General features: G+C 37.4%; 1 protein-coding gene across 1 annotated transcript; it reads left to right on the top strand.

The window, feature by feature from the left end:
- Positions 1-6,116: 6,116 nt before the first annotated feature.
- tnfa (tumor necrosis factor a (TNF superfamily, member 2)) lies at positions 6,117-8,959 on the top strand. The gene is made up of 4 exons (XM_053637329.1): positions 6,117-6,802; positions 6,901-6,928; positions 7,043-7,102; positions 7,386-8,959. Exons 1-4 carry the CDS (start codon positions 6,641-6,643, stop codon positions 7,826-7,828), a joined length of 693 nt encoding a protein of 230 aa, XP_053493304.1. The 5' UTR covers positions 6,117-6,640; the 3' UTR covers positions 7,829-8,959.
- The last annotated feature ends 2,556 nt before the right edge of the window (positions 8,960-11,515 follow it).

Raw genomic sequence — 11,515 nt, 5'->3', positions numbered from 1 at the left:
TCGATTCCTGCCGCTGCCCTGTGTGTGCAGAGTTTGCATGTCCTCCCCGTGCTGTGGGGGTTTCCTCCGGGTACTCCGGTTTCCTCCCCCAGTCCAAAGACATGCATGGTAGTCTGATTGGCGTGTCTAAAGTGTCCGTAGTGTATGAATGTGTATGTGATTGTGCCCTGCGATGGATTGGCACCCAGTCCAGGGTGTACCCCGCCTTGTGCCCGATGCTCCCTATGATAGGCTCCAGGTTCCCAGCGCCCCTGTAGGATAAGCGGTATAGAAGATGGATGGATGGATTTCTGTCCACGACACCTGTCATGCATGTGATTACATTACCACAGACAAGAATATCAACATAGTTTTTGAGAAACCCAGAAAAGTAAAACACACTTAAATGAGTTCCCGTAAATATAATCCAGGTTAAATCAAAGGGCAACGCAATTTGGGCTGAATTTGCTGGGTCACCAGTCGTTTGAAATCTTCACCATTTTTGTAGGTGATTTTCCTTACAGTAGAATGATGTATTTCAAATAATTTAGAGATCTTTTTAAATCCCTTTTCAGACTCATAGGCGTCCACAACCTTTTTTCTGAAGGCCTTACAGAACTCTTTAGATCTTGGCACGATGTCACCACACACCTCAATAGCAAAGGGAACAAGATTAATGTCTGTGGCAATAACATGTAGAGATGCCAGCCACGGATGAAGATTTGATTGAAAAGGTACGCAGTATGATCCAATATGATCCGCTAAGCTAAGATAAGATAAGATCTAGAGAGCTGATGAGTCGTACTTCTACTTGCTACGGCGCCGGAAAGATGATGATGACCTCCCTGAAGTAGCTGATTTATTTCCTACAACAATACGTCCCAAAGTGTTTTATTCCTCTTATACCACAGCAATTTACTAACGATTAGAAATTTGCCTTAATTACAGTACAACACATCATATTGTTATACATTTATAGTTACGATTAACATTGTGGAATGTCTACAAAAAAAACCGTATGACTTGTTATAGCAGGTATAATCGTTACGTTACGTTCCCTCACTAACCTCGCTTTTCCCCTCTCAACAAACAAACAAACAAACAAACAAACAAAAAAGAAACGTAGCTGGCCATGTTACATAGAACCTTAATGTTCCGAAACTGCAATATTAAGAAACCGCATGAAGCCCAGATTCCTGAAGATGTCAGAAACCGGAGACTTCTTCCTAACATCTCGGCCCAGAAAAATTCACTATATATATATATATATATATATATATATATATATATATTTTTTTTTTTTTTCTTTTTAAATGGACTGTCTGCCATACAAGTGTTACTATAGAAACAATAACATTTTAGAAGAAGCACGTTAATATAAACCTGTGATTTGAATTACAGCCAGAACTACTGTCAGAGCTGCTGTTATAGAAAATGCACTCTTTTTACCAGAGGACGAAAAATGAAATTTCCACCTGAACACAGATTCACGATACTCTAGACACAGAAACCCAACTAACAACGATGCTGCAGAAGACATAATGTGTATAAAGCATACGCAAAGCTTTTATATGAAACCAGCGATGTATTACATTGTTGTTGTCCTCTCTATATATATATCTGCTAGGATATACGTTCATCTTTGATCTCCCAATACTGAACTGATTGAAGCTTATTCTGTTTAGAACACTTATAAAACATCTCACTTCAGAGCTTGTAATATATTTCTGTATGAAGCACCTATGCCAGTTCTCATGAATTCTGATTTTAACATTCGTCATGGCATCTAATGTCATGCTGAAAAACAAAACAAATCGACACCGGCTTACATTCGCACATGACGCAATTTCTTAAATGACATAATATGTTAAGTATAGTGACATAGTGAACTCTTTAAAATGACATCGCAGGCATTTCATATAAATATGATATTTGATGAGCAATGCTTTCATTTCCTGTGGTAATAAATATGCAAAGAGTTAAAGAAACCACCCCAGTTGGTGTGAATGTCATAGTATGTAGGATGTCATGCTTTATAGCTCTGGTGTGTAATGTGTGGGCCTATATAGAGACTTATTTTTTCCAAACTACTATAAAAGGATAAGTAAATTTACACTTAGTCATTCGGGAGATACTCTTTTCAAAGAAGAAAGAACCCAAAGAATCCACTGGTGTAGAAGTGTGTGAGTTCTGTCACTGTAACTGTAACTCAGGACAAGTTTATTTCAAAGTCATCCATCTTCCCAGACCAACCCGCTGTAATACGTCAACCTGTGTTTTGAGATCTAGGACATACAATATTTTTAATCCGAGCTAGCAAAACTGTAAAGTGCTGAATGTTACATTTACAGCTCAACCATTCCTAAACACTAATACTAAGGTGCAGGGTTTCTTCCTCATGTCATCTCAGGGAGGGTTTCAAAAAACCACTGTCACTTCCCAGCATTCTTTGTATACAGCTTCCTTTTCAATAATCATGCTTTATGAATGCGCTGCCAGAGTTTTCATTTACACTCCACAAGTTTATGTTCGCCATTCTGGCACAAACCTCTCGTGTGGGTGGGGCTTAACAGCCATTTACTCTCATTGGCTAGTCACATTAGGATTGACAGGTCGAGTGTCCAGCTGAGGATCATGATGATGCAACTCTTGGGAGCTCATCTCGAAAAAATAGTCGTATGAGACTACCGAACCTCAAATATTAATTACGAAGTAATATACTGACTAAGTAAGTAAGTAATTTCAACTACAATGTACACTATAACTACACAGAGAAATTCACACCACTGCAAGCTCTATTTCCAGATCAGGTAGCTATCAATCCAAATCTCACTAGCCAATGAGAGTAAAACGCCGTTAAGCCCCACCCACACGAGAGGTTTGTGCGAGAATGGCGAAAGTAAACATGCGGAACGTAAACGAATTCTTTGCAAGCGTAAATGTAAACTCTGGCGGCGCATTCATAAACATGTTTAGCGTTCAATACTCTTGGCACAAATGTAATTCCATAGTTTGTGTCCTCACTATGATCTAAAAAAACAAATTTTCTTGAAATTTCATTGTAGAATATTTAACAATATTAAAATACATTAGAACATACCGGACATGTTACCGTGCAACCACACTCTTAAAAGCTGACCTTCATTTCCGGGTTACTCTGAAAAATTCCGTTTATCAAGCACAGATAATGCCAGAAATACCTTTAATATTTAGACAGTGTACATACAGTATCTTTAAGATGTTCTACTGTGCTAGCACGTTTATCCATTGTATAAACATGGGCAGCTCGAATTTACTTTCTCCTCCGACTTCTTTGGCCAGAGCGTAAATGAAACGTGGATGTCGATTGGTCAAGGTTGTCTATGCTGTGCCAATCTTATGTTTTGGATGACGATTGGCTGTCGGATGGAACCTTAGAAAGCCAAGTTTCTCTGAGAATTTGGAGATAGAGCTCATCCCCCCCCCCCCCCCCCACACAGGAGTATAAAGTGTCCTCTAGTGATGAAGTGTATGATCAAAATGTCAAATACAGCCTTGTTTTATAATCCTGCACTCACAACTGCTGTGATTTCTTCTTCTTTAACCCTTCGATGTTAAATGTCACAGGAAAATGTCATGGCACCGTGCAAACAGAAACAGCAGAGGATCTCTCTTGGCCATCCCACGTGTGTTTGAAACAGAGAAATTGCATAATATATTAGTGCAGACCAACCAGTTGATGTTGCACCAGGGGCCTATTTTTAGTTAAAGGAAGGAAACAGAGTAAAAGAGTTAAGCCAAGTGTGGCCCCAGGGCTTACTTTTCAAGAATATATAGATTTTGAAAGCACGGAAGTCTGATGTCAGAAAATATAGAGAGAAAATTCAAAGAAAAATGAACTACCACAGTAACAGGTGGAAGATAAAAAACGGAAAAATGAACTCGCTCGTTATTTTAGCTCACTTTTTATTCTGGAATAATAAGCACTAAATTGTGCACCGTGTTTGCATCGCTAATAATAATAACAACACTCTTCTTTTTTTTAAACCCCTTTTAACATATCTCCAGTTCTCAAATCATAATTATAGGCTAACATGGCATACAGTAAATGTTTAGGGGTATTTAAGAACATATATACTGTATATATGAGTGTTTATGAGGCATTTTATCTTAATAAAATGTTAAAAGTTAGTTAAAGGTTTTACTTAAAAAGTTAAAACTTTAGTTAAAATGTTTACACTGGCAAAATGCAAACCTCATTTTTAATCCAGACCACATATAACGATGATATTAGCTTGCTAGTTGCAATAACATTAGCTAGCTATAAGCTCCTTAGTGGGCTATCACAATATAAACGTGATAGCTGTTCACGTCTTTAGTTGTCGAGCGTACTATGAGCATTTACTGGCGTATTAACAGCACATTATTGCGTAACGTAATACAGAAATCAACAGGTAACGTAGATTACGTTATGTAATGCCTGGACGCGACGCCCTCTGTCCTTCCCGTTAGCTCCGGTCCGATTCTTTCGACGTTATCATAGTTTACTAAAAACGAAGCTAATCAGCTCACTAACTTACTGTATATAATTCCTTCCAGTCATGGAACATGATGCTTAATGAGTCACAACACAGCTTTTCAACATAGCCAGACCACAGCTCGCAATATAGGAAACTGCTCGCCAGTGTTCGAAATTTAAAAAGGTTTTCGACTTTCGATTTGAATTCGTCAAAGGTTTTCGCCAGCACAAATTGAAAATCTGAGGGAATTATAAAGCTGGACGTCACGAAAAATTTTTATCCAGGTTACAGCCCTGGTAGTACTACTACTTGATTGGACACTTAGTTAAGTGCGTGTATCTTTTACTCATGTTGAAACACTCAGTTTTAGTGTTCTGTGTGGAACCTTTGAAGATTTCTCCATAGCGACGAACTAAAGAGTACTCAAGCGTTCGATATTTAATCTTTTTTTTTTTATTTTATTTTGCCACACAATGCGTCCCAGCACAGCCCCAACACAGGAAAATATTTTTTTTTAAAAATGATCGAAATATTATTTCAAGATGGCAAAAGTTTTCATCGACTCAAATTGAACTTTAAAATATTTGAAATAAAATTGGACAACTGATCGTACTCGGTTTACCAGTACTCTGGTTTCCTCCCCCAGTCCAAAGACATGCGTTGTAGTCGGATTGGTATTTCTAAATTGTCCGTAGTGTGTGAATGGGTGTGTAAATGTTTGTGCAATCCAGGGTGTCCCCTGCCTTGTGCTTAGAGTTCCCTGGTGTAGTTCCCAGGCTCCACGTGACCTTGTGTAGGATCAGCGCTACAGAAAATGGATGGATGGAAGACTATTAAAACATTTTCTATACATTTCAAGCATGAATTCTTCTTATTTTCTTATTTTCTATTTGGCAGACGAATACTTCCATGTAGCAAAATTATCTGCCGATAGTCTACAGTCAATAGACTGCCAAGACTATTTCAAGCTTCAAATGAGTGACTGTGTTTCAAAATACGGTCAATCACATTAGATTTGGTTTGTTGTAGTCTTATCAAAGGAAATACTAGTTCAATTTGACTATATTCAAGATTCCTCCCTAACCCCCCCCCCCCACCACCCCCCCCCCAGGTGATGTCATATTTTGCGGTGGGAATATTCCAAAATGTTCCATATTAGCAAAATGGAAAACTAGCGAACTGGCATTAAAAAAAAACAAAAACTCCCAAACACATCAACTGAAATGAAATAATAATCTGGACGGCAGTAAAAGTTTGATCCTGGTTACAGCCCTGATAATACACTTACACAGATTCATTCGGTTAAAGCCTTGCATCCTCCACTGAGTGTTCTAAAAAAAAAAAGGACTTTGTAGTAGGTTTTGTTTTCTCATAAGCGCCCACTGAAGGATATTTAAAGGATTTAGATTTAAAGTGTACCTTGACCACAAAATCCCACCAGACAAGTAAAGACTAAAGACTACAGAATAAGCATGACTAATCTAATCTGTTCAGCTTACTTTGAGGAAAGGCAGGGGGACAAACGAGAAGAAAAGCAAGGAAGGAAACTGAAATTCGGCCGAAAGAGAAAGGAGGAAGGAAGAGTAATACGCTAAAAAAAGCACAAGACACGAGACAGCAGCAGAAAGAAACAAAAAAAAAAAAAAAAAAAAAATCCCACAGCTAGAAAACCTCTATATTTTGTCTTCAGATTAAATAATAATAAAATTAATTTAAAACAAAATATTACAACACAAGCATGGATTGTGTTAGCACAAAAGTGTAGGCACAAAGAGATAAGAGTACTCTGTGTGTATGTGGGTGTATGTGTGTGTGTGTGTGTGTGTGTGTGTGTGTGTCTGTGTGTGCGCTAAACAGAGGTATGTGTGTGTGTGTGTGTGTGTGTGTGTGTGTGTGTGGGCTTTCACAAATGGTTTCTTCCCCTTAGTTCTCCTTTCAATGCGTGAAGCGTCTGACATCAGTGGAGTTTCCCTCATGTCTACCCGCATCTCTCGGCTTTAAAAGCAGACGAGCAAACGAGAGTACCATTAACGATCACGAAAGACAGACACGAAGATCGAATTCAACTCCAAGTCAGATATCCGAACTGAATATCATCTGCAGGAGCTGCAATCAGAAAGGCTAGATTTCTCCTGAAGGACTAACTACTAAACGACTCAGAGATGGCCAGTGACAGTCAGGTTGTATTGGATGTGGACGGACCCCGGGTGACGATCGTACGAGAGAAGGCCTCGTGGTCTGCTTCAGGAGTCTGGAGAACGTGTGGAGTCCTTCTCGCCATGGCTCTCTGCGCTGCCGCTGCTGTGTGCTTTACTCAAAACAAGGTGAGACGCAGGAATAGAGACATGACGCCGCTCTGTAGCGTGTTAATATTTACCTCTTCAATAACACAGTTCCTGTTTCTCTCTCGTTCATTTAACAGACGCAAGACAAACCAGACGAAACCCAAGGTGAGTTCCATTCAACTTTTGTCCATTAAAAGTTCACTAGTCACTTTTCGCTCTGAACCTTCTTCTGAAATTCGGGACGCTAACGACGACGTTTCTTTTCTCTCTTTGCATCAGAAATCAAGCACTCTCTCAGGCAGATTTCCCAGACTGCAAAGGCTGCGATCCATCTCTCAGGTAAGACCGGAGTCATGAGCTACTGCAATAAACAACGCTCCAAAGGAAACATAGGTTAGGAATGCGCCGAAGGGATTTCAATTTCCAGTCCTAGACTAAGACAGAAGAAAATCAACCTGCCGCTGAAGTGTATTCGATATGAGCCGAATTGAAATTCTTGTCATTCTAACTTGTGGGGAAAAATCAGATTTGATGTGGCAGCTGTATTAACCCTTACAGAGATCAGAATACATGTCAAAGGAACGAGAAAACACGTCTAATTTGCGTTTTTCTTTCCCCGAAGGTCACTACAACCCGCAGGTTTCGAACGAATCTATGCAGTGGTTCGACAACGCAGACCAGTCCTTCTCTTCAGGCTTAAAACTGGAGGACAACGAGATCAAGATTCTCCACAACGGCCTCTACTTCGTCTACAGCCAGGCCTCGTACCGTCTGCTCTGTAAAGCCGAAAGCGACGAGACCGAGGGCGAGGTGATGCACATGAGCCACGCCGTGTATCGCTGGTCTGACTCTTACAGCTCATGGAAGCCGTTGCTGAGCGCCACGAGATCGGCCTGCAGGAAAACAACCGAAGAGTACCAGAAATACTGGTACGGCGCCGTCTACCTCGGGGCCGCGTTCAACCTGGAGGCCGGAGACCGACTGCGCACCGTCATGGACGGGAAGCTGCTGTCCAAAGTGGAGAGCGCCGGCGGGAAAACCTTCTTCGGAACGTTCTCCTTATAAAGATCTAAAAGGTTGTCATTTTGGAAGTTTTGCAAGGCAGAGCCTGACTGAAGAATTGTCGTTTTACATTAAAACATACACGCAAACGAGTTAAGAGAGACCAACGCTTCAGTTCGTTTCGATCACTTCAACTCAAATCTTCTGATCGAAGAGATTCTTACCGTAGCAGATCAAACTGACAATAATTAAAGATGAAATGCATATTTATTTATTACAAATGTATTTATTTACTTATTTATTATATATTTATTGTGTGTGTGTTGTTTTTTTTTTTTTTTTTAATATTCAAGCTGTGTAACTTGAAAAAAAACAAACAATAAAACTGAAAAAAGAATCAATCCTTTGTGTTGTCTTGGAATTTTACTGACTTGTTTTTGGTTGAAACGACGGGAAGATTTCTGAAATCCTTACAATTCTTACTACTATTTATTACGTGCGTTGTTTTTTTTTTAAAAAAATGATATGTTATTATGTCACATACTAAGTTTCTCGCAAAACATTTGATGCCAGGATTTCATTCTGCAAAGTTCAGTTTAAACACTGACAACTAAAGAGATCAACAAAACAGACTTCATGTAAAAAAACTGGAAAGACTTTTCCTGGTTACACAGCTGAACTAATAGACCATGTAGTATTATATATTCGTAGAAGGGAGTTATTTATTCAAACTTGCACTATCTGGTGTTACCCAGACGAGGATGGGTTCCCTTTAGAGTCCCTCATCTACGGGAGGTTTTCCTTGCCACCATTGCCTCTGGCCTGCTCATTAGGGACACATTTAAAGTATTTCTGTGAAGCTGCTTTGGGTCAAATGTCCATTGTTAAAAGCGCTATACAAGTAAAACTGAACTGAGTTGAATTGAAGTAGATTTATATCATTACATAAGGAATGAATAAGTTTTCATTTCTGATCTAATGCAATCAATCAAGCAAAACAAAAAAAACAAACAACAACAAAAAAAAAACATACTAGATTTTTGAAAAGTTCAACCTAAAGACCTAATCTTGAAAGGTTCTTTAGTTTGTCACAAACAATCCTTTAACGATCCCTAAAGGACCCTTTTGTCTAAGGGTTATGTTATCTGTCATTATCAACATAAAACGTAGAACATAACATAACATAATTTACATATTGACGCAAAAAAAAAAAAACGCAACTTGTCATGCTGGTGAGAAACAGAACGTCCTGACCCGTGATCTGTGTCAGTTACAGTAATCTAAGAAAAAAAGCTGAATTTGACGCTATTAAGAACATTTGAACTGTACTGTATGTATACAGAAGCGAAGCTGTATTTCTCATATTATTACTCAATTTATCATCATGTATGTGGTGTATTTCATTAACCACAGTGAAATACCAGTTGCTCCAGATATACCATGATGACAGTTGACCATGACTGATTGAAGAGAGGATGTGGTCAATCTGTGCTAAATAAAAATTTTGAGTTATGTAATGTACATGAGTAATGCGTTTAGGTTTGACTTGCATTTAGATGTAAACTTTATTGAGGTCATAATTCCCCAACCATTAAAAATGCCGCGCTAATGCTGCAGTAAGGGTCTGAATCGCGCCTTGCGTAATTTTTCGCATGCACTGCATTTTCCATTTGAACTGCATCTCCTTACAACAGGGGGAGTGATTTTTCTGTGAAAGGGGGAACTCCGTCATTTTGCCATGTGCTGACTCCATCAGCAGGTCCTCCTCTGTAGGCCACATCCTCCGCCACCGCACCCTGGGGTCAGGTAACCTGGAAAATTACGACCTTGAGAAAAGGTGAGGATGTTCTTTTAATAGACCAGATTTACAGTAAGAGAGAAAGGAGAGACTGAAGAGGAAGGACAGCTATGGAGAAGGACTGTCAGTCAAACAGGTTTGGGGTAATGAGAGCCTCTGGGCTTTAGACAGCACAGTGCAGAAATGACCTCTACGCTGTTTCCCGCACGCGCTCGGCAGACATTGTCACGGCCCATGTGACTTTTCCGAAGTTTTTGACGTCAGTTATTTTAACAGTAATAATAAATGTGCACTCGAACTTTAAAAAGCAAGCAACGCGGAGTATTTGAGCACGAGTTATCACTTAAAATGCTCTGTGAAAAACATAAAAAGCATTTTTAGGAGCCATTTAAAAATAGATTGAGTCTAAACTGTATAACTAGAGACAAATTTCATTTCTCAGTACTCTGACAGGTACAAAGTACTTATTGTACTTATTTTAACTGACGTGATTAATAACTTACTTTCTTACTTTTACATATTCACTTTTACTTACTTACTCAACAGTTATTTATTTATTTATTTATTACTTTGACATACTTTCTTACTTTTACATATTCACTTTTACTTACTTACTCAACATTTATTTATTTATTTATTTATTTATTTATTTATTACTTTGACATACTTTCTTACTTTTACATATTCACTTTTACTTACTTACTCAACATTTATTTGTTTATTTATTTATTACTTTGACATACTTTCTTACTTTTACATATTCACTTTTACTTACTTACTCAACATTTATTTATTTATTTATTTATTACTTTGACATTCTTACTTTTACATATTCACTTTTACTTACTTACTGACTCAACATTTATTTATTTATTTTTTTACTTTGACATACTTTCTTACTTTTATTATTTACTTACTTTACTTTTTAGTTACTTCATTTACTTAGGTACTTTATTTCATTTCTCACATTTCATACGTACTTTTACTTATCTACTCAATAACTTCCTTTTGTACTTTTACATACTAACTTTCTTGCATTATTTGTTTATTTATTTATTTACTTACTTACTTACTTTTACTTACATACTTACATTATTTAGGTACTTTATGTAACGTCTGACTTTTACTTAGGCCAACTTATTGTACTTATTTACTTACTTGCTATTTTTACTTTTTCTTACTTAACTTTCTTAATTTACTCATTTACTTACATTTACTTATTTACTTCACTTACTTAATAACCTTCATACTTTACTTCATTTCATGATTTATTTCCTAACTTTACTTTCTTAACTTATTGTTTTACTTTTACTTACTTAATTTACTTATTTCACTAACTTACTTTTCCTTACTTAACTCATACTGTTACTTTCTTATTTTTTACTTACTTATTTACCTTAGTTAATAGCTTACTCTCTTACTTTATTTACTTGTATTATTTATTTACATACTTTACTTTTACTTACTTAACTTAATAACTTTGTTAGTTTTACTTACCTTTTTTAACGTAATTTAATTTTACTATTTGTTTATTTTCCTTACTTTACTTTCTTACATTTACTTACTTATTTGCACTTACTTTTTTAAATTTTTTAGCTTTTTACTTTTACTTACTTTATTTGTTTATTTATGTATTTGCTTACTTTTCTTACCAACTTTCTTTATTTATTTGCTTGTTCATTCATTCATTCACTCACATTTATATAACCCAAGGTCACAGTACAAAGCATGTAACTCTAAGCCCACCCCCCCCCCCCCAAATATATGTTATATACAGCATATATAAGTACATATGATACAAAAGCAAAGCACATGTTCAGTAATGCCTCGGCAGGTAATGTCTCCAGATGTCCCGGGGACAAAATACACACTCTCCACATTTATTTTACCGAAGAATATAAAGGTCAACTAAAAACGCAGCGAAAAAAAAAAGACTAAAAAGACTCACGCAC

Source organism: Ictalurus furcatus, chromosome 12, assembly GCF_023375685.1.
Source record: "Ictalurus furcatus strain D&B chromosome 12, Billie_1.0, whole genome shotgun sequence".
Lineage (NCBI taxonomy): Eukaryota > Metazoa > Chordata > Actinopteri > Siluriformes > Ictaluridae > Ictalurus > Ictalurus furcatus.
The sequence above is the reverse complement of the archived record's forward strand: the minus strand, read 5'-3'. Positions and strand labels throughout refer to the sequence as shown.